This window comes from Coregonus lavaretus (genome assembly GCF_964263955.1).
Source record: "Coregonus lavaretus genome assembly, chromosome: 11".
Classification (NCBI taxonomy): domain Eukaryota; kingdom Metazoa; phylum Chordata; class Actinopteri; order Salmoniformes; family Salmonidae; genus Coregonus; species Coregonus lavaretus.
In genome coordinates this window covers 20,634,977-20,659,718 of record NC_139998.1, presented here as the reverse complement: position 1 = coordinate 20,659,718, position 24,742 = coordinate 20,634,977, and the positions used below count along the sequence as shown (strand labels likewise).

At 41.2% G+C, this 24,742-nt stretch overlaps 1 protein-coding gene across 3 annotated transcripts in view; it reads left to right on the top strand.

The window, feature by feature from the left end:
- The first annotated feature begins 9,169 nt into the window (after positions 1-9,169).
- LOC311137669 (protein BANP-like) overlaps positions 9,170-24,742 on the top strand; it is a 55,781-nt gene continuing 40,208 nt past the window's right edge. For 2 of the 3 annotated variants that reach the window (XM_084172196.1, XM_084172195.1), the window contains exons 1-2: positions 9,170-9,254; positions 20,663-20,741. In XM_084172196.1, coding sequence (XP_084028322.1) covers positions 20,669-20,741 — 73 coding nt within the window. In that variant the 5' untranslated portion in view covers positions 9,170-9,254; positions 20,663-20,668. The remainder of the gene's footprint in view (positions 9,255-20,662; positions 20,742-24,742) is intronic. The other variant, XM_084172197.1, reaches the window with a different exon arrangement.

The following is a 24,742-nucleotide window of genomic DNA, read 5'->3' as shown; positions in this document are numbered from 1 at the left end:
TATGTCCTGTCTCACCTCCTCCCCCTCTCCTGCTCCTTCCTACATTATGGGGGAGGCGCGGGAAACTTCCCTACAATCTACCTTCTTAGGAAATAATGTCATTTGTACTTGTAACATATTTTCATAGATTATTTAGAATACTACTAAAGTTATCTTATGCAACTTTTAATACACGTAAAAACTATCTCTCTCCACCCATTCTCTATTGAATAAGTGCGTCTTCCTAGTTACCCCATAACCACGCCTCAAATCTTTTATTCAGCATTTAACCAACCAAATACTAAGTAGTATCCGGTTATCCTTCATACCCGCCGTTGAATTCCCTCATACCCACATATTTCACCTTATGCCATTCAAATGCCCAACACGACAGAATAGTTCAATGCAACTCTCTATTGGTTTTTCAAGTCGCTCCGGACCAGAGCGTCTGCCAACTGACCAAAAATGCAAATGTAATTATTCTCTACCTTCCCACCCATTACGTACGTCTACGTTTGAGTGCGAAAGTTCAGAATAACCACATCGTTGGACCTTTATAGGTACCTCTCAAATAATCGCTTTGTGGTGTTTTTAGCCAATTCTTAATTGACACAAATAATTTTTCCGAATATTTTCTTTTGTTACCGTTGAAGCACTTTCGCGCTTAAAAAAACACTCGCTGTCTCTAGCCCCTCCTTTCGCTGTTTTTCCAAATTCATTTTATATGCATCTGCCTACTAACTTTTTTTTCTTCGAGATGCCCAATAAATTCATACCTCTTCTCACAAATGGATCCATAAACCATATTTCTTCGATCTCTTTAGAAGTTTTATTTCCCCTTGCGGAAAAATTAAAATCCCCCCTTTAGTAATAATTCCCAGAATTATTGTTCTAGGAGCTATTATTTTAGTGCGTCTTTTGAGCCAACGTATGATTTGCTTTTGTAATTAACCATTTAAAATTATTTAACCCCTAACCCAGAGCTTTTATTTAAAACTCCGGTTTCATGAAAGGGGTCGATAACCATTTTTTCTCACGCGACCTATTTTTTGCTCCTTCCTTGAAATAATGATCACGTCTCCCGATGGATTAAGTCTCACACATATACGACCTTATCATCTGCCAAACTTGTTTGCAAAGTTCTAGCAAATGCCCAGTCGCATACGCTACTCCCGACACATCCCTCTCACACGATGATAATTATTTCCCTGTTTATACTGAACGTTGCAATTCGTACAATGACAATATTAACTAGTTTACATTTGTGATTGCAATTCACTCCATGTCATTTCGGACTAGTTTACATTTGTGATTGCAATTCACTCCATGTCATTTCGGACTAGTTTACATTTGTGATTGCAATTCACTCCATGTCATTTCGGACTAGTTTATTTTTGTAATAGCTATTTACCTAGGATCAATTGCGGACCCTCCCTGTTTCGTAATAATTATTACTTCCTTTGACTTTGGTAACTATTCTCTGCCCTTCTACAAGAATCACTATTCTTATACAAGTTCAAATCATTTCACCAAAATCCATGAATAAAAATTACTGACCTTTTCCTTGTAGTTTGGATTCAAATAATTTTTCAAACTCGTTAACGTCTTTATCGTTCATAAAGAGTAATCACCGGCCTGTTTATAACCTTAACGTCGAAGGCCAGGACTCATTCACGGATGCTATCACCCGCCCGTGCACGGGTTTCGGTGTCTTCAGAACGATAAAGATGTATTTAAGCTCCGCTCAGAAGGACCAATCTGTCATGTGAATTTCTAATTCAACCTAAGCTTGAATCATTACCAGAGGTTGTAAAGCTCTGGTTTTAATCATCAATGATTCAAGGTCCACAATCCACAAGTAATTATCTGTATATTTATTCATGGAGAGCTCTGCCGCCAAAAACACAAACATACTGTTTTTATACCCCTTGACAAACAAAGGCACTATGCTCCTCCCACCTTTAGGTGGCTTTTTTAACAGTTCCCGCCTTCTCCTTTACCCTTGAATGTTTAGTACCCCCTCTGTTAGTGGGTTGACACTACATGATAATTATAACATTTATACTGTATTTGGGGTGAAATCCTTTAGTCATTATTCTTAAAATCCAAATTAATCTAACAAAACCCATTGGTCATTAAGAATTAAAGGTGGTGTGCCAAATGCACGTCACTGACAGCTGCTGAAATGGTGGACAGTAAGTTACTTGGTTTCAATTGTATGTGGTTCAGTAGTCATTCCAGTCTCACCCCCCCTATCGACATCGACGGGACCGCAGTGGAGAAGGTGGAAAGCTTCAAGTTCCTTGGCGTACACATCACTGACAAACTGAAGTGGTCCACCCACACAGACAGTGTGGTGAAGAAGGCGCAACAGAGCCTCTTCAACCTCAGGAGGCTGAAGACATTTGGCTTGGCACCTAAAACCCTCAAACTTTTACAGATACACAATTGAGAGCATCCTGTCGGGCTGTATCATCACCTGGTATGGCAACTGCACCGTCTGCAACCGCAGGGCTCTCCAGAGGGTGGTGCAGTCTGCCCAACGCACTACCGGTGGCAAACTACCCGCCCTCCAGGACACCTACAGCACCCGATGTCACAGGAAGGCCAAAAAGATCATCAAGGACATCAACCACCCGAGCCACTGCCTGTTCACCCCGCTATCATCCATAAGGCAAGGTCAGTACAGGTGCATCAAATCTGGGACCGAGAGACTGAAAAACAGCTCCTATCTCAAGCCCATCAGACTGTTAAATAGCCATCACTAGCACATTAGAGGCTGCTGCTGCCTATAGAAATCACTGGCCACTTTAAGAAATGGAACACTAGTCACTTGAATAATGTTTACATATCTTGCATTACTCATCTCAATTGTACACTACCGTTCAAAAGTTTGGGGTCACTTAGAAATTTCCTTGTTTTCGAAAGAAACACATTTTTTTTGTCCATTAAAAAGACATCAAATTGATCAGAAATACAGTGTAGACATTGTTAATGTTGTAAATGGCTATTTTAGCTGGAAACTGCTGATTTTTTTATGGAATAACTACATAGGCGTACAGAGGCCCATTATCAGCAACCATCAGTCCTGTGTGGGCAAAATAACACAGACACTGGACTTTTTATTTGAAAGAAAAAGTCCAGTGTCTGTGTTCTTTTGCCCATCTTAATCTTTTCTTTTTATTGGCCAGTCTGAGATATGGCTTTTTCTTTGCAACTCTGCCTAGGTCAGCATCCCGGAGTCGCCTCTTCACTGTTGACGTTGAGACTGGTGTTTTACGGGTACTATTTAATGAAGCTGCCAGTTGAGGACCTGTGAGGCGCCTGTTTCTCAAACTAGACACTCTAATGTATTTGTCCTCTTGCTCAGTTGTGCACCGGGGCCTCCCACTCCTCTTTCTATTCTGGTTAGAGACAGTTTGCGCTGTTCTGTGGAGGGAGTAGTACACAGCGTTGTACGAGATCTTCAGTTTGTTGGCAATTTCTCGCATGGAATAGCCTTCATTTCTCAGAAGAAGAATAGGCTGACGAGTTTCAGAAGAAAGTTATTTGTTTCTGGCCATTTTGAGCCTATAATCGAACCCACAATCCCTGATGCTCCAGATAATCAACTAGTCTCAAGAAGGCCAGTTTTATTGCTTCTTTAATCAGCACACCAGTTTTCAGCTGTGCTAACATAATTGCAAAAGGGTTTTCTAATGATCAATTAGCCTTTTAAAATGATAAACTTGGATTAGCAAACACAACGTGCCATTGGAACACAGGACTGATGGTTGCTGATAATGGGCCTCTGTACGCTTATGTAGATATTCCATTAAAAATAAGCAGTTTCCAGCTACAATAGCCATTTACCACATTACAATGTCTACACTGTATTTCGGATCAATTTGATGTTATTTTATCACTCTCTTCAGTGTTAATTTAACACTTTTTGTAGTGTTAACATTGGAGAGACAAAAACACTCTTGAGTGTTAAAATATAACACTTCAGATGTTTTTCAAATGACCAATGGGAGTGTTTTTTCAACACCCTCAGTATTAAGCAGCAACACCTTTCAGTTGTGAGGATCAACTCTAGAGAATGCATCCTGTAGCTGAATTGACACCAGGAAGTGGTACATTTTCACACTAGGAATTAACAATTTTTTGTCTGGTCCTCTCCCACTCATAAATCAAGCCTGCAAGTCGTAGGTGAGTTAAACAGGAGCAATAAAGGATTCGTTACAAGAGTAGTGACTCTGCTTTGTTTCATTTATTTAGGCCACAAAGAGAGGGTGCATCAGTGAAAACAGTGCATCAAAGGCACATTAAAATGAAAAAGGTGCATCACAGGCACATGAAAATGAAATCAGTGCATCACAGGTGCATCAGAATGAAAACAGTGCATCACAGGTGCATCAGAATGAAATCAGTGCATCACAGGTGCATCAGAATGAAATCAGTGCATCACAGGTGCATCAGAATGAAATCAGTGCATCACAGGTGCATCAGAATGAAAACAGTGCATCACAGGCACCTCAGTACATGTACTATATGAGAGCAAGAGTATTTGCAGAGTTGCTATTTAACACAAGTGGAAGTCCTCGTAAGACTAGGTATGCAATTTTCTTGACAAAGTTGCCAATAATCTGACTATTACTCAATCATGTCAAACAAAGGAACAACATGAAGGCTCTCATCAGCACCATAAGCACTGAAGGACAAAAGGCTTATAACATTTCAGATCAACTTTGACAACTTTGTCATCAACACCATCAAACACAGTGAATGCATGGTAATGTTCACTGAAGTTATCAGGATGCAACTTGTCCAGCAATAGGCGTACAATATTGTCAACCAAAATGATCTTAGTTATTTTACAAAAGACTGGCATTTCATGCTCCATCTTACTGCAAACTAACAGTCCCTCTGTACTCTGTGCCATCCATCTTAACCCAGCTGGTAGAGTAAATGGCTTTCTACATAGTGACCTGAAGTGACGCTGCCAACTCCTCACCACCAGTAAAATCACTCAGGGAAAATGCTTTCATCAGTCCATACTCAGTATGTCAAAATGGTGATGTCTCCCAGTGATGGCCTACAGCACATTTCTGTTTTTTGGCAAGGGACAGTAATGTTCTTGAAGTTTGAGGGTATTCTTAAAGAGTGTGCTTTGCCTCAAACCTCATGCTCCACATATGTAATAAAGGACCGATTTGTCTTATGCATGCTGGGTAATGTATCATAAAGTGATGTTTGGGTATTACATTTTTATGTGGGTACAACTGTTTGAAAAGTGTGTGATGTTCAGTTATCAAATGCTTCAGATACACAGTCATGTCCTGGCTAAGAAAAGGGGAAAAAACAATTTTGATTATTTGCGGTAAGATGAGCATCAAATTCCAGTTCTCATTTCCTGGTGGAACAACATCACCCAAAATCAAGGGAACGTTTCTCAAAAGACACATCGTTTGAATATAATTAAGTGCTATGCTATTTCCACTGTTCTCTAGGTTGGATGGTTTTTGCGCTCCAAGTACCCATAGTCAAACGAGTAGATTCTAGAGAGAAGCGTATGTTTCGAAATAACAAAAGTAGAAGGATTACTTTTATACTATTCCAGGTATTCTTTAAAGAGGTAGGGTTTCAAGTGTCTCCGGAAGGTGGTCAGTGACTCCGCTGTCCTGGCGTCGTGGGGGAGCTTGTTCCACCATTGGGGTGCCAGAGCAGCGAATAGCTTTGACTGGGCTGAGCGGGAACTGTGCTTCCGTAGAGGTAGGGGGGCTAGCAGGCCAGAGGTGGATGAACGTAGTGCCCTCGTTTGGGTGTAGGGTCTGATCAGAGCCTGAAGGTAAGGAGGTGCCGTTCCCCTCACAGCTCCGTAGGCAAGCACCATGGTCTTGTAGTAGATGCGAGCCTCAACTGGAAGCGAGTGGAGTGTGCGAAGGAGCGGGGTGACATGAGAGCATCCCCAAATTATCTCCAGTTACAGTTGAAGTCTGAAGTTTACATACACCTTAGCCAAATATATTTAAACTCCGTTTTTCACCATTCCTGACATTTAATCCTAGTAAAAATTCCCTGTCTTAGGTCAGTTTGGATCGCCACTTTATTTTTTAGAATGTGAAATGTCAGAATAATAGTAGAGAGAATGATTTCTTTCAGCTTTTATTTCTTTCATCACATTCCCAGTGGGTCAGAAGTTTACATACACTCAATTCTTATCTGGTAGCATTGCCTTAAACAATGTAAGCTTGGGTCAAACGTTTTGGGTAGCCTTCCACAAGCTTCCCACAATAAGTTGGGTGAATTTTGGCCCATTCCTCCTGACAGAGCTGGTGTAACTGAGTCAGGTTTTTAGGCCTCCTTGCTCGCTTTTTCAGTTCTGCCCACAAATGTTCTATAGGATTAAGGTCAGGGCTTTGTGATGGCCACTCCAATACCTTGACTTTGTTGTCCTTAAGCCATTTTGCCACAACTTTGGAAGTATGCTTGGGGTCATTGTCCATTTGGAAGACCCATTTGCGAACAAGCTTTAACTTCCTGACTGATGTCTTGAGATGTTGCTTCAATATATCCACATAATTTTCCTTCCTCATGATGCCATCTATTTTGTGAAGTGCACCAGTCCCTCCTGTAGCAAAGCACCCCCACAGCATGATGCTGCCACCCCCGTGCTTCACGGTTGGGATGGTGTTCTTCGGCTTGCAATCCCCTTTTTCTTCCAAACGTAACAATGGTCATTATGGCCAAACAGTTTTATTTTTGTTTAATCAGACCAGAGAACATTTCTCCAAAAAGTACGATCTTTGTCCCCATGTGCAGTTGCAAACCGTAGTCTGGCTTTTTTATGGTAGTTTTGGAGCAGTGGCTTCTTCCTTGCTGAGCGGCCTTTCAGGTTATGTCGATATAGGACTCGTTGTACTGTGGATATAGATACTTTTGTACCTGTTTCCTCCACCATCTTCACAAGGTCCTTTGCTGTTGTTCTGGGATTGATTTGCACTTTTCGCACCAAAGTACGTTCATCTCTAGGAGACAGAACGCGTCTCCTTCCTGAGCAGTATGATGGCTGCGTGGTCCAATGTTGTTTATACTTGCGTACTGTTGTTTGTACAGATGAACGTGGTACCTTCAGGCGTTTGGAAATTGCTCCCAAGGATGAACCAGACTTGTGGAGGTCTACAGATTTTTTTCTGAGGTTGTTGCTGATTTCTTTTGATTTTCCCATGATGTCAAGCAAAGAGGCACTGAGTTTGAAGGTAGGCCTTGAACAAAAATATTAACGCAACATGCAACAATTTCAAAGATTTTACTGAGTTACAGTTCATATAAGGAAATCAGTGAATTGAAATAAATTCATTAGGCCCTAATCTATTAATTTCACATGACTGGGCAAGGGTGAAGAAGCGGGATGTGGAGGTCTTGGGCTGGCGTGGTTACACGTGGTCTGCGGTTGTGAGGCCAGTTGGACGCACTGCCAAATTCTCTAAAACAACATTGGAGACAGCTTATTGTAGAGAAATTAACATTCAATTATCTGGCAACAGCTCTGGTGGACATTCCTGCAGTTAGCATGCCAATTGCACGCTCCCTCAAAACTTGAGACATATGTGGCATTGTGTTGTGTGACAAAACTGCACATTTTAAAGTGGCCTTTTATTGTCCCCAGCACAAGGTGCACCTGTGTAATGATCATGCTGTTTAATCAGCTTCTTGATATGCCACAACTGTCAAGTGAATGGATTATATTGGCAAAGGAGAAATGCTCACTAACAGGGATGTAAAGAAATGTATGCACAACATTTGAGAGAAATAAGCTTTTTGTGCATATGGGAAATGTCTGGGATTTTGTATTTCAGCTCATGAAACATGGGACCAACACTTTACATGTTGCGTTTATATTTTTGTTCAGTATAGCTCACTAAACCATGGCAAAGTTGAATTGCAAACATAAACCCCGATTTTAGTCAGTAGCTTGTGCCTATTGAAATAACAAGGCAATCTCGCAAATAGGCCATTTATAACGGTTTGTAGTCTTAACATCTGGCACATAATAATGGCACAATTGCCAGAGAATAGCCTAACATTTGTTTTTTGAAGTTCACCCAAGTGTTTCTTGCACATAGATTTCGAGATTCTCTGTCCAACTTTCATCACTCAAACTCACCTGTCGGATTTATCTATACTTATGCACATGCGGAAACAGGATTGATTTACAATTATAAAATGGGTGGTTCGAGCCCTGAATGCTGATTGGCTGACAGCCGTGGTATATCAGACCGTATACCAGTATGAAAATGTATGCACTCACTAACTGTAAGTCGCTCTGGATAAGAGCGTCTGCTAAATGACTAAAGTGTAAAATGTAATACCATGGGTATGACAAAACATTTATTTTTAATGCTCTAATTACCTTGCCAACCAGTTTATAATAACAATAAGGCACCTCAGGGGTTTGTGGTATATGGCCAAAATACCACGGCTAAGGGCTGTATCCAGGCACTCCGCGTTGGGTTGTGCATAAGAACAGCCCTTAGCTGTGGTATATTTGCCATATACCACACCCCCTTGTGCCTTATTGCTTAATTATAAACTGGGTGGTTTGAGCCCTAAATGCTGATTGGTTGAAAGCCATGGTATATCAGACTGTGTACCACAGGAAGGAGAGAAAAACGTTTTTTAAATATTCTAATTACGTTGGTAACCAGTTTATAATAGCAATAAGGCACCTAAGGGGTTTGTGGTATATGGCCAATATACCATGGCTAAGGGCTATGTCATAAGAAGAGACATACCACACCTCCTCGGGCCTTATTGCGTAATAATAGCAGTCAAAACAAGTTAAATCGACATCCATTGATGGAAAATGATCTGGAGAGTTTAATAAGGGTGATTTATCTTATATTTTCTCTTGCGGCATTCTTAAACTCTCAATAATTATTATTTTGATGTTAAACCAAATTTTGCTTCATAGCCTATGTCGTTAAAAATGACGTCGATATTCCTTCTTGATTCGCTCGATAACGTAATGAAAAAAGGGATTGATGGATAAATGTGGCAACTCCATCTCTGGCCGCAAAAAACAAAAGAAAAGAAGGTCGGCTAGTTTGAAGACCTTGTTGTCAGTTTTTCATAGATCATTCGCTATACATTTTGGCTTGCCCTGACAACCCTGCCATCGCAGCTGGTGGTCAGTGAAGAAACTGAGGCGTAGTTTAGGCTTTTTCCTCTCGCGAGGAAGGACGCCGTTATCGGAATCCCTACAAACAACACGAGAATTCATCTTTCACACGGTAATATAACCCAATCTAACACCGTACATTCCTCGTGAGCCAGAAGTGGAGATACTGAATGCTTTGAACCTACATTCAAAATGTCATTTTAGAGGACTATTAATATGAAACAAAGCACAACATAAATCTTCTCCGCGGCAACGGATATGGGCTTCGAGGCCTAGTGTACCATTGTTTTGTATTGCGTGCTTGTTGTACTTGTGGCTAGCTACCGCAACGCGAATTCTAAATGGTTAACGTTAGTTAGCTAGTTTAGTGTACCTGCTGGAATGGCAATGTTTTTGCCCAGATATCACATCTAAATACACCGCTGTGACTCAATTTGTAGCCTCCTTTTTGTTGACGTTGTGTAAGATATGTCAGCAATGTTCTTCCCTATTTACCATGCATATTAGCTCAGCTAGCTAAGTAGCGCACTTCACTGGTAATGACTGTCAGACATGCGTTAACTAGTTAACTACTCTGTAATCATGGTTTGTCATGCAATAGTTTCTCATTCACAATTTCAGCTGTTAAGCCAGGATTTATCCATGTATATGTATATTCTTATCTAGAATGTAAATAAGACGGGCTAACTAGCAAGCTACTTTACAACTCACTTGAATTAGCCTAGACCAAACTTTGTGCTGGGGGACCCCAAGGGATGTACGTTTTAGTTTTTTGCCCTAGCAGTACACGGCTGATTCAAACATTCAAAGCTTGATCATTTTAATCAGCTGTGTGGGGTCCCAAGGACCGAGTTTGTGAAACGCAGGCCTAGATAGCTACATGCAATGGTGGACAGTCATGATTTAGGTTCAGGGGCTTATTCATTACCCCGATACTGTGGCAAAACCTTTCTTAAACGGAAGCAAACGGGGAGGGACCTACCTACATTTGTCCAATAGAAACTCGAATTCGTTGCTAAACTGAACAGTTTGGACTAGTGATTACACCCTAGGTTTGAGCTAGTTCAGAGTCAATATCAAGAAGACCTAGAATATCTGCAACTTCAAGTTAGCTTGTAAACATATTGTCAGCGAATGATTATATAAATGCTGTATCGCTTTTGCACAGAGTCGCATGGAGCCTCTGGTTTATTGCCTGTTCGATCAAGTTCAGCCGCAATCAATCCTAAGATCACCACAGCCTCCTCTGGGAAGGCTTTCCAATAGATGTTGGAACATTGCTGTGGGGACTTGCTTCCATTTAGCCACAATAGCATTAGTGAGGTTGGGCGATTAGGCCGGCTTGCAGTCGGCGCTCTAATTCATCCCAAAGGTGTTCGATGGGGTTGAGGTCAGGGCTCTGTGCAGGCCAGTCAAGTTCTTCCACACTGATCTCGACAAACCAATTCTGTATGGACCTCGCTTTGTGCATGGGGGCATTGTCATGCTGAAACAGGAAAGGGCCTTCCCCAAACTGTTGAAACAAAGTTGGAAGCACAGAATCGTCTAGAATGTCATTGTATGCTGTAGCGTTGATTTCCCTTCACTGGAACTAAGGGGCCTAGCCCGAACCATTATTCCTCCTCCACCAAAATGTTCAGTTGGCACTATGCATTGGGGCAGGTAGCATTCTCCTGGCATCCGCCAAAACCAGATTCATCTGTCGAACTGCCAGATGGTGAAGCGTGATTCATTAGTCCAGAGAACGTGTTTCCACTTCTTCAGAGTCCAATAGCAGCGAGTATTACACCAGTCCAGCCGACGCTTGGCATTGCGCACAGTGATCTTAGGCTTGTGTGTGGCTGCTTGGCCATGGAAAACCATTTCATGAAGCTCCCAACAAACAGTTATTGTGCTGACGTTGCTTCCAGAGGCAGTTTGGAACTCCGTAGTGAGTGTTGCAACCGAGGACAGATTATTTTTACGCACTTCAGCACTCGGCGGTCCCGTTCTGTGAGCTTGTGTGGCCTACCACTTTGCAGCTGAGCCGTTGTTGCTCCTAGACGTTTCCACTTCATAATAACAGCACTTCAGTTGACCGGGGCAGCTCTAGCAGGACAGAAATGTGATGAACTGACTTGTTGGAATGGTGGCATCCTGTAACAGTTCCACGTTGAAAGTCACTGAGCTCCTCAGTAAGGCCAATCTACTGCCAGTGTTTGTCTATGGAGATTGCATGGCTGTCTGCTCGATTTTATACACCTGTCAGCAACGGGTGTGGCTGAAATAGACTAATCCACTAATTTGAAGGGGTGTCCACATACTTTTGTATATATAGTGTATGTCTCCTGAGTGGCGCAGTGGTCTAAGGCACTGCATCGCAGTGCTAACTGTGTCACTAGAGATCCTGGTTCGAATCCAGGCTCTGTCGCAGCCGGCCGCGACCGGGAGACTCATGGGCGGCGCACAATTGGCCCAGTGTCGTCCAGGGTAGGGGAGGGAATGGCCGGCAGGGATGTAGCTCAGTTGATAGAGCATGGTGTTTGCAACGCCAGGGTTGTGGGTTCGATTCCCACGGGGGGCCAGTATAAAAAAATAAATAATGTATTCACTAACTGTAAGTCGCTCTGGATAAGAGCGTCAGCTAAATGACTAAAATGTAAATGTAAAATGTAAATGTCTCTCTATTATGTGTGGGAGTACTTTGGAACAGATTAAAAATATATATATAACTTGGAGCTGATTTTCAGTTGTTTTTACAGTCTTTTAAGTCCAACAATAAAATAAAATAAAGGTTAAAAACTCAGCAAAAAAATATATGTCCTCTCACTGTCAACTGCGTTTATTTAACGTGTAAATATTTGTATGAACATAACAAGATTCAACAACTGAGACATAAACTGAACAAGTTCCACAGACATGTGACTACAGAAATTGAATAATGTGTCCCTGAACAAAAGGGGGGTCAAAATCTAAAGTAACAGTCAGTATCTGGTGTGGCGACCAGCTGCATTAAGTACTGCAGTGCATCTCCTCCTCATGGACTGCAGCAGATTTGCCAGTTCTTGCTGTGAGATGTTACCCCACTCTTCCACCAAGGCACCTGCAAGTTCCCGGACATTTCTGGAGGGAATGGTTCTAGCCCTCACCCTCCGATCCAACAGGTCCCAGACGTGCTCAATGGGATTGAGATCCGGGCTCTTCGCTGGCAATGGCAAAACACTGACATTCCTGTCTTGCAGGAAATCACGCACAGAACGAGCAGTATGGCTGGTGGCATTGTCATGCTGGAGGGTCATGTCAGGATGAGCCTGCAGGAAGGGTACCACATGAGGGAGGAGGATGTCTTCCCTGTAACGCACAGCGTTGAAATTGCCTGCAATGACAACAAGCTCAGTCCGATGATGCTGTGAAACACCGCCCCAGACCATGACGGACCCTCCACCTCCAAATCGATCTCGCTCCAGAGTACAGGCCTCGGTGTAACGCTAATTCCTTCAACGATAAACGTGAATCCGACCATCACCCCTGGTGAGACAAAACCAGTGAAGAGCACTTTTTGCCAGTCCTGTCTGGTCCAGCGACGGTGGGTTTGTGCCCATAGGCGACGTTGTTGCCGGTGATGTCTGGTGAGGACCTGCCTTACAACAGGCCTACAAGCCCTCAGTCCAGCCTCTCTCAGCCTATTGCGGACAGTCTGGCGGCAGGTAGCTTAGTGGTTAAGAGCGTAGTGCCAGTAACCGAAAGGTCGCTGGTTCTAATCCCCGAGCCGACTAGGTGAAAAATCTGTCGATGTGCCCTTGAGCAAGGCCCTTAACCCTAATTGCTCCTGTAAGTCGCTCTGGATAAGAGCGTCTGCTAAATGACTAAAATCTAAAATGTTAAATGTATGTGTGTTCCTGGTGTAACTCGGGCAGTTGTTGCCATCCTGTACCTGTCCCGCAGGTGTGATGTTCGGATGTACCGATCCTGTGCAGGTGTTGTTACACGTGGTCTGCCACTGCGAGGACGATCAGCTGTCCGTCCTATCTCCCTGTAGCGCTGTCTTAGGCGTCTCACAGTACGGACATTGCAATTTATTTCCCTGGCCACATCTGCAGTCCTCATGCCTCCTTGCAGCATGCCTAAGGCATGTTCACGCAGATAAGCAGGGACCCCGGGAATCTTTCTTTTGGTGTTTTTCAAAGTCAGTAGAAAGGCCTCTTTAATGTCCTAAGTTTTCATAACTGTGACCTTAATTGCCCACCGTCTGTAAGCTGTTAGTGTCTTAAGGACTGTCGACAGGTGCATGTTCATTAGGGTAAATGTCCCTATTAATCCCACCAAATCCGCTTTTCAGACATTTTTTTATATATACTGCCCCAATTTAAGTGAGAATATTTTAGTTAAAATGAAAGTCTAATATCTCATTTGAAGTGTCAATAATTCATTTATACCAATTTCTAATGTTTTTATTGTTTAATTTGTCAAAATATGTTGAAAGTCTGGCATGGGCTTAATGGGTACCTAATGTACCCTTTAAGCCAATGGGTGTTCCAAATAAGCCCACTACAGATTTGTTGATAAATAAATAAATATATATATTTAAACAAACTTGTTCTATTCAAATCTGTAATCTCTTAGCTCTCAATAGTTCATTTTGTCTCCACGCAGAAACGCAGAAAAAGCTAAACTTACAACATGTCTTCTTTGGATTGTAGCCAAAAAACTATTTAGAACAAAATCAAAATTATAGTGGAAATTACTCTTTAATACTTAATCTTTCAATATGTGTTGTCATTTTGTCTCTCTCTATCCTATGGTGTGCTTTTGGCATTTGAAATTGGCCAAAGAAAAACAGTTTGCAGGTTCAATACTAATGTTCTAAGGATAGTAAATGAGTCAATTTCAGGATTTACATTTAAAAATAACTTTAATTGATTTTCAAATGTTAATCACATTTAGGCTAGTAGTTTGAAAACAATGTGAAAACACATTTTAAAACCACTCAGTTCATTTTGGAGTAACATTAAAACATACAGTTCATTGTGAGGAGACATCAGTCATAACATCTTGAAGATCATGTATAATTAGCCTATAACGAAAGCAAAATAAACAAGAAACATTTCTGCAATTTCTACTTTCTCCTAGGCTAAACGCAGGCCTATGTGATTTTATCGTTTTAGTTATCTTAGTAGTGTAACATAACAGGTTATAGGGTGGTCTAAGCGTTATTTTGTTTGTTTGTTTCAATCTTTTGCCTACGGTGTGGTTGTCTTTGCTTGCCAGTCTTACGCTAACAAGTTTTGAGGGTTTTCATCTTGTTTTTGTACAGATTTTCAATGACCTCATGATTGCGCAATTAGAATGGTACAGGTCCCTCCAGCACTGCTTTGCAGAGGATGAACTTGAGCTCTACATCCTCAATCTTGTCCCTGGATGGGAGGAAGAATGTGTTGTTTGGCCCTCTGTCTAGGACCTTCATCACATACCGTTCACCCTCTGGTGGTGCTGACTCGTTAAGTGATCGTGCGATGTAATATGCCGCTGGTTTCGTGAACATGACAGCATAGTACACGTCTCTCACCACTGTGAAGGTTGTGGTACAGGTTTCTGTATTCTCAATTGCCTCTTTGCTCACTGCCTCATTGCCCACTGCCTCCAATGCATTTGCCTTCTCCAGAGGAGCCTTGCTCTTGGTCTTGCCATCCTTTGGTTGTTTCTTTTTTGCTGCTGCCTTTTTTCCACTTTCCCCTAGCCGCAACAAGGCGTGTTCAGATGTTAGAGACTCTCCATATTTTAGAGTGTTGATTCTCTGTCTTTTGGCAGGACTGCTCTTCTTGGTTGGCCTGAAGAAATATTTGATGCCAATGTCTGATGAGGGTGAAGGGCTTGAAGTTGCAGAGTATGCAGACGTTGATGGCTGGGGTTGTGACATTTCATCATTTGCAGGCATTGCAACCTCAATATTGGTGATGTTGAGAATGTTGGACCCAGCAAGAGTTTCTTCACTGAGGATAATCTGGGACATGGATTATTCGCCCACAGATGTTGAGCATGGGCGTGGTTGTGCAGTTAGAGATATAGAGATGGCACGGGGTCCCACTGGAAAGTTTAGTGCTGTTTTCCTGGCTGGGCGAGGTTGTGCAGGTGGAGACAGAGCGATTACATGGGGTCCCAGAGGAGTATCGTTGCTTGTCATAGCTTCTGCCAGAGGCTGTGGTTGTGATTGGCCATCTTCCATGGTGAACGGTGTGTAGTCTTCTGTTATCATTCTGTCTGGACAGTAAGGATAAATGCCAGTGCTTTTAAACCCACTCTTCAGATTCTCATCCTTTAGACCTATCTCCAACACCGCCTTCAGTTTGGATGGGAAATCCTATTTTCGGATCTTGTCTTATGGGTATTAATTATCTGAATTATGAGCTGATTTATCAGGTGAGGTCAAAATTACGGAGGAAAATGGTTCAAAGGTCAAAAGGAAGAAAATCCCCATTGAAACACAGTCACGTGGGCTTAATGGAAGCAGGTTGGCTTAAAGGGAACATCAGTGAAGTTATGGTTAAAAGACAGAATATTTTATTATACACACATGACAATAAGAAAACAACTACAGTATATGAAATAAATCTATATATGGTGCACTAACATAACATGAAAAGTATAAATGTATCATGCAGAGAAGTAATTAGCTATACTCATTTACATCCACCCCAGACAGTGTGATATCTTTGCTAGCGTTTAAGCCCACCAGGTAAAAATGTTAATTAAAAAAGTAATAAATATAAACATACACATTTATTGTCTATTTAACAGTATAATAATATAAACTGCATACAAAAATGTAAACTATACCTGCTTATCATGCTTTATGTCATTGCAATGAACCATACTATGCAGCTACTGTACTGATGCAGCATGTGGTCTGTTTGCTAGCATGCTAAAACTCATATTTTGATTTCAAAATAAACAATATTTATTTTTCAAGTAATATTCTAACATATGTCTTATTGAAAACACTAATCACTTACATTTTGATAACAAATGAGTACTTACCAAGTAGAAATATGCAAAAAATGTTATCTTTTGAGGGTACCAAAATAACCTACGTTTTTTTGCAACTTCTTCTGGGATCAGCAGGCACATGTCACACATGCTTTGATAAATCAATATTGACAAATCTGATTGGCTTACAATAATAAGTGTCATTTATTTAACAAGCAGCTTCATTGGAAGAAACATCACACAGCAAAAAATGATGTAGTTTTTCTTTTTGACTCAGAAGTTGCAAGTGGGTTTATATGGTATGTGGGCTTAATAGGGACGTTTACCCTAATTGTTTATGGTTCATTGAACAAGCATGTGAAACAGTGTTTAAACCCTTTACAATGAAGATATGTGAAGTTATTTGGATTTTTACTAATTATCTTTGAAAGACAGGGTCATGAAAAAGGGACGTTTCTTTTTTTACTGAGTTTAAATGTATTTTTTTTGTTCAGAAAACTTGGGGGGACAAATAAAATCAAATGCGGGCCAAATTCGGCACGCGGCCTGCCAGTTGGGGAAAATTTGCTGTACAGAATAAGAATATTCCAAAAAATGCATCCTGTTTGCAATAAGGCACTAAAGTAAAACTGCAGAAAATGTGGCAAAGAAATTAACTTTATGTCCTGAATACAAAGCGTTATGTTTGGGGCAATTCCAACTCACTGAGTACCACTCTTCATATTTCCATGCAAGGTGGTGGCTGCATCATATTATGGGTATGCTTGTCATCGGCAAGGACTAGGGAGTTTATTTTTATACAAATAAATGGAATGGAGCTAAGCACGGGCAAAATTCTAGAGGAAAAACTGGTTAATTCTGCTTTCTTGAAAATGGCTGTCTAGCAATGATCAACAACCAACTTGACAAGAGCTTGAAGAATTGTAAAATTAATAATGTGCAGATATTGTACAATCCAGGTGTGCAAAGCTCTTAGAGACTAACATCTTGACCAAACCGGCGCAGCGCGTGTGTGCGCCATCGTGCGCATGTTGATTTTGTCTATCCCCACCAGACATGATCAGGACACGCAGGTTGAAATGTCAAAACGAACTCTGAACCAACTATATTAATTTGGGGACAGGTCGAAACACATGAAACATTCATGGACATTTAGCTAGCTAGCTTGTTGTTGCTAGCAAATTTGTCCTTGGATATAAACACTGGGTTGTTATTTTACCTGAAATGTACAATGTCCTTTTTTTTTTGCTGGATCTTTGTAGAATATTGACCAATTTTAAGTAACACAAAATTGTGCGTTCTCTACTCTGACAGTTAATCCACAGATAAAAGTGGAAACCTAGTTTGTTTCTAGTAATCTCTCCTAGTTCTTCTTCTGTGGATTTTATATGGTGGTTGGCAACCAACTTTAAGGTGCATTACAGCAACCAACTGGACTGGAGTGTGGACCTAATTAATCTTTCAATCGCCCACATTTGTATATGCTCCTAAAAATCATTGAGGAGATGAGAGAGACTGGACTTGCAGCGTGTCAAGCGTCTAAAATAGAACCGTTCTATTTTAGCGCCTGGCTACGCAGACGCGTGCAAGCTGTTTGGCTGAAATGATTGAATAACATGTATGTGTACATTTATTTTTGCAACACTTGCGCACGCAGCGCTGCCTGTGTGGTCAGCATGTTACCCAGAAAGACTCACAGCTGTAATCGCTGACTATGTTGATTCTAACATGTTGACTCAGAGTTGTGAATGCTTATGTAAATCAGATATTTCTGTGTTTCATTTATGAAAAATTTGCTAACATTTCTAAAAACACATGTTCACTTTGTCATGATCAATTTTGAATTCAGACTGTAACACAACCAAATGTGGAATACGTTAAGGGATATGAATACTTTCTGAAGGCACTCTACATCTCAGTATAAAGTAGCTTCCTCGTCTTTCTAGATGAGGAGACGAGAGGATGCCACTTAAGACACCCACATTAGGAAGCTTGCTCAACAAGAAGCCAACACGCTACCTGTTATTATTAGTTCTATGACCCAGACCCACTGAGGTAAAACTTCGCCCAGCACACAGGGAATAGAGCAGGAAAAAAATCAGGCTCTTTCTCAGTTGTTTTCTCCTTGAATCTGGGGCTCTGTCCACAACCCAAGAGGCAAAAAATGAAGGACAATCAAGAAAAGACTTGATGTTCAACCTGAATTTCAAACAGGGTTAGGGTTGAGTGCCCTCTGGTGGAAGTCTGGTGTTTTGACAAATGGAACCCGACAGTAATCAGTTATTGCTATTAACTACATTTGATTGACTGAGTTGATAGATATTTAATAATATTGACAATAAAATGAATACTTTTACTAGCTACAAGGCTCTGAGCACATTCATTTCTCAGTTGCAGGGAATAGCTCAAGTAGTCAGTTCTTCAGTCATCTTATATTGACCTTGAGGTAATTTACCTGTTAATTGCAGGTTTTAATATTGAAATGATGAGTTACGCATATTCTATGCCAAGTCAGGATATGTGGCCGTCTAATCAAGCCTAGTAAATTCACATGACTCAACCAATCTTGAAACAAATGTATCCCAGTCCCCAATCAGTGAGTGGTGATATGTGCCAAACTAGTTAAGTGACTCATTCTTGAATGATGAGGTCCAGTTAAACAAAAGGCACAGAACAAATCACATTTGTCACATGCTTCGTATACAACAGGTGTAGACTAACAGTGAAATGCTTACTTATGGGCCCTTCCCAACAATGCAGAATACAATAAATAATAATAATAATATAAAAAGATAGTAACACAAGGAATAAATACACAATGAGCAATGATACATAGAGTACCAATACTGATTTGATGTGCAGGGGTACAAGGAATTGGGGTATTGGGGTAGATATGTACAGTGCCTTTGGAAAGTATTCAGACCCCTTGACTTATTTCAGTTTTGTATTTCTAATACATTTGCAAACATAAAAAAAAAAAGGTTTTTGCTTTGTCATTATTCGGTATTGTGTGTAGATTGAAGAGGAAACCCCCCAATTTAATCCATTTTAGAATAAGGCTGTAACGTAACAAAATGTGCAAAAAGTCAAGGGGTCTGCACTGTAAGGGATAAAGTGACTAGGCAACAGGATAGATAAGACAGTAGCAGCAGTGTATGTGGTGAGTGTGTAAGCGTGTGTGTGGTGAATATGTGCCTGTGTACGTTCTGTGTGAGTGTGGGTCCAGTGTTTATGCATAGTGTGTGTGCATAGTCAAAAAGAGTTTGTGCAAAAAGGGTCAATGCAGATAGTCCGGGTAGCTATTTGGTTAACGATTTAGCAATCTTTGGCTTGGGGGTAGAAGTTGTTCAGGAGCCTTTTGGTCCCAGACTTAGCGTTCCGGTACCGTTAGTCGTGCGGTAGCAGAGAGAACAGTGTATGACATGGGTGGCTGGAGTCTTTGACCATTTTTAGGGCTTTCATCTGACACCGCCTGGTATAGAGGTCCTGGATGGCAGGGAGTTTGACCCCAGTGATGTACTGGGCTGTACGCACTACCCACTGTAGAGCCTTGCGTTCGGATGCCAAGCAGTTGTCATACCAAGCAGTGATGCAGCCAGTCAAGATGCTCTCAATGGTGCAGCTGTATACGTTTTTGAGGATCTGAGGGCACATGCCAAATCCTTTCAGCCTCCTGAGGGGGATGAGGCGTTGTCGTGCCCTCTTCATGACTGTGTTGGTGTGTTTGGACCATGATAGATCCTTAGCGATGTGGACTCTTAGGAACTTGAAGCTCTCGACCCGCTCCATTACAGCCCTGTCGATGTGAATGGGGGCGTGTTCGGCCCTCCATTTTCTGTAGTACACGATAAGCTCCTTTGTCTCACCCACGTTGATGGAGAGGTTGTTGTCCTGGCAGTGACCTCCTCCCTGAAGGCTGTCTCATCATCGTTAGTGATGAGGTCCACCACCTTCCTGTCATCGGCAAACTTGATGATGGTGTTGGAGTCGTGTGCGGCCACACAGTCATGGGTTAACAGGGAGTACAGGAAGGGACTAAGCAAGCACCCCTTAGGGGCCCCGGTGTTGAGGGTCAGCATGACGGATGTGTTGTTGCCTACCCTCACCACCTGGGGGTGACCAGTCAGGAAGTCCAGGATCCAGTTGCATAGGGAGGTGTTCAGTCCCAGGGACCTTAGCTTGGTGATGAGCTTGGAGGGCTTTATGGTGTTGAACGCTGAGCTGTAGTCTATGAACAGCATTCTCATGTAGGTGTTCCCATAACCAGCCTTTCAAAGCATTTCATGGCTACAGATGTGAGTGCTACGGGGCGGTATTCATTTAGAAAGGTTACCATGGCGTTCTTGGGCACAAGGACTATGGTGGTCTGCTTGAAAAATGTAGCACAGACATATCAGGTTTTCTTTTTATAACAACCTCCTTTGTCTATATGTTTTGTTAGCTTATTGCTGACACAGTCATACATTCACTGACATTGGGATTGAAGAGCCAGAGAATGTGAAGGCTCTTTTTATTTGTAATAATGTTGTTGTTTTGTGGCCCTCTCTGGTTATACAGGTCTGAATGATGTCGGAACAAGATTTGGCAGAGATAGTGCAGATAGCAGTGGAGGACTTGGGCCAGGGCGACCAGACTGGTAAGATCTATATTACAGACCACAAAGCTCTGTTCAATCACCATAACTAGGGCCATGTGACCTGACAAGGAAAACCACGAGGGGGAAATTGCTGGCTCTATATAAATGTCAGGCTAATACTTCCAAAAATGTCTCTATACATCCATTTGCCTGTATTGTAAAGGAAAGGTCACCACTGACTGACTATCCATTGGCTAATGGTGAAGCTTTACTTCTGGCTTTAGATGTTTTATCTTGATGGTTAGCTACTACCCATGTGGGTAGATTAGCAACAGTCATCGAAATTGTTAAAAGGTTTTAAAAATAGTTCAAATAAATGCACAATGGATGAAGATACTCCAAACTTTTTACAATCTATCAGATATCGACTGAATTATAGCATATACATTTTTTGACTGGCATGGACAAATAATGGAGTTTAGGGATTTTGGTGGGAATTTGGGTGTTACATTTGTTAAATTAACTTTTGTAGAATGCGCTCATATATACATTTTGTTATTGTATCATTATTTGTATTATTTGTTAAAATAATGTAAAAATATATGTGCCTCATTTGCATAAATACACCAGGGGCCTCATTTATAACCGTTGCATACATTTTACACTAAATATCTGCGTGCGCTATTTCTGAAAAGACTGTGCACACACACAAATATTGAGATTTATAAACTTGGCACATGCCATACATACTCATGTTTCCCGTTATAAAACACCTGAATGAAAAACTGTGCACGCGTAAACAAGCATTATACAGTGCATTCGGTAAGTATTCAGACCGCTTGACTTTTTAGACATTTTGTTACGTTACAGCCTTATTCTAAAATTGATTCAATTGTTTTTTTACCTCATCAATCTACACCCAATACCCCATAATGACAAATCAAAACAGGTTTTTAGAAATGTTTGCAAATCTATTGAAAAAAAATAACCGGAAACATCACATTTACATAAGTATTCAGACCCTTTACTCAGTACATTGTTGAAGCACATTTGGCAGCGATTACAGCGTTGCGTCTTCTTGGGTATAACGCTACAAGCGTTGGCACAATATTTGGGGAGTTTCTCCCATTCTTCTCTGCAGATCCTCTCAAGCTCTGTCAGGTCACTGCACAGCTATTTTCAGGTCTCTAGAGATGTTTGATCGGGTTCAAGTCCGGGCTCTGGCTGGGCCACTCAAGGACATTCAGAGACTTGTCCCGAAGCCACTCCTGCGTTGTCTTGGCTGTGTGCTTAGGGTCATTGTCCTGTTGGAAGGTGAACCTTAGCCCCAGTCTAAGGTCCTGAGTGCTCTGGAGCAGGTTTTCATCAATGTTTTCTCTGTACTTTGCTCCATTTATCTTTCCCTCGATCCTTACTAGTCTCCCAGTCCCTGCCGCTGAAAAACATCCCCACAGCATGATGCTGCCACCATCATGCTTCACCGTATGGATAGTGCCAGGTTTCCTCCAGACGTGACGCTTGGCATTCAGGCCAAAGAGTTTGATCTTGGTTTCATGAGACCAGAGAATGTTGTTTCTCATGGTCTGAGAGTCCTTTAGGTGCCTTTTGGCAAACTCCAAATGGGCTGTGATGTGCCTTTTACTGAGTAGTGGCTTCTGTCTGGCCACTCTACCATAAAGGCCTAATTGCCCATCTCCACAGAGGAACTCTGGATCTCTGTCAGAGTGACCATCAGGTCCTTGGTCACCTCCCTGACCAAGACCCTTCTCCCCTGATTGCTCAGTTTGGCCAGGCGGCCAGCTCTAGGAAGAGTCTTGGTAGTTCCAAACTTCTTCCATTTAAGAATGATGGAGGCCACTGTGTTCTTGGGGACCTTCAATGCTGCAGATATGTTTTGGTATCCTTCCCCAGAGCTGTGCCCTGACACAATCCTGTCTCGGAGCTCTACGGACAATTCCTTCGACCTCATGGCTTGGTTTTTGCTCTGACATGCACTGTCAACAGTGGGAGCTTATATAGACAGGTGTGTGCCTTTCCAAATCATGTCCAATCAATTGGATTTACCACAGGTGGACTCCAATTAAGTTGTAGAAACATCTCAAGGATGATCAATGGAAACAGGATGCACCTGAGCTCAATTTTGAGTCTCATAACAAAGTGTCTGAATACTTATGTAAATAAGGTATTTCAGTTTTTTTATTTCTAATAAATGTGCATAAATTACAAAAAGCCTGTTTTCGCATTGTCATTTTTGGGTATTGTGTGTAGATTGATGAGGAAAATAATTGATTTAATCCATTTTAGAATAAGGCTGTAACGTAATAAAATGTGGAAAAAGGAAAGGGTCTGAATACTTTCTGAATGCACTGTAACTCTTCCTGAATAACGCCCATCATTCACCTTTTATGGTGACAATAATGCTGTTATTTGCTGTATACTTTGGAAGTATTGGAATTAGGCCAAGACAGTATATCTAAAGGAATTATCAATGGTGAACTTGATCAAATGTCTTTGGCGGTGTTGGCAGATTTTTTCTTTTTGAAGTGACATTTGCTGTATCTGACAGTTTCAAATTGTTGTGGACCTCTAAACAGATCGTTTGAATTCAATAATGTTTTGTATTTACTTTCTCACAAACCTAAATTTCCTGCATTGCCCGTGAATTCTGAAACATTGTCTACTCTGAAAAAAATGAAAACGGCAGTAGGCCTACTTACAGTGGTAGCCTACACACTTCAGTGCAAAAGATCAACTGTCTGTTCACCTGTTAAATTCTACTGTATGTTATAAACCGCGCTCCCTTTGTGACGCATAGAGCAAAAACTTGAAATTATAATAATCTAATAGGCCCAATTAAATGAGAGATGTGCATAGTAATTTGTTGGATGGCTAATTTGGGAATATGAACTCATCATGGCTAAAAATGGTGGAATGGGTATGATATATGTATTATGTTTATAAATGAAATAGTGTCTAGGCTACTTGAGAAATTTGACAGTACAGTTTTCAGACGTAGCCTACAAACGTCAATAGAAAAGGTGAACAGTCTGTTCAACCGTTTATCTGTACATCGGATCGCATAGAAAAGTAGCCTATCCTAACTTGTTGTAGGCCTATAAGCTATTTTGTGAGACCATCACAGTCAGAAAATGTGAGGAATTTATTCTGCAATGATCATGGAAATGAAATAAATAATTGGAAATAGATTTCTAATTATTTTAGAATGCAAAGATAAAATAAATCTTCTCACTAACAGCAAATGATTGCATCTTATTATATTTAGCTACCTGTTATTTGCACAAGGCTACTTTTGCCTTCTTACAATGCAATACTTCAACGATTAGAAACTATCCGTACGCATGGTCTATAGGTGGTGGGAGGATAAGCACATTCTCATGTCAAGTTCAGTTTTTATATAGATAACTAATGCGTGAACTGGCGCACACATGTTTTGAAGCATATTTTGTGTTTGCGCAGTGTTTATAAACAAGGCCCCCTTTTTGCATATATTAATTAACATAAAAGGGTGGAACAGGGCTGCAACCACAACACTTGCTCCATCTACCTTACCTGCGCTGTCTAGACTGGCTCATTAATTACTGTTGTCACGTTCTCTTGCATAATTCAACAAGTGTGTCAATCGCAGGATACCCTCGGATTAAAAATCAACAGGCTCTAGATTATATCTATCTAAGCAGACTTAACATTGTTTGCGAGATCAAACATAATATCACAATAATCCATGTTTATTTTCAGAAGTTGCTTTCAAAATTAAAGCAATCAATCCAGTGAGATTTAAGTGACAAGTGGATTTTGCACCCCTCAAACACAGGAAATACAGTTGAAGTCGGAAGTTTACATACACTTAGGTTGGAGTCATTAAAACTGGTTTACAGACAGATTATTTCACTTATAATTCACTGTATCACAATTCCAGTGCGTCAGAAGTTTACATACACTAAATTGACTGTGCCTAAAACTCAGTGCCTCTTTGCTTGACATCATGGGAAAATCAAAATAAATCAGCTAAAAATGGTAGACCTCCACAAGTCTGGTTCATC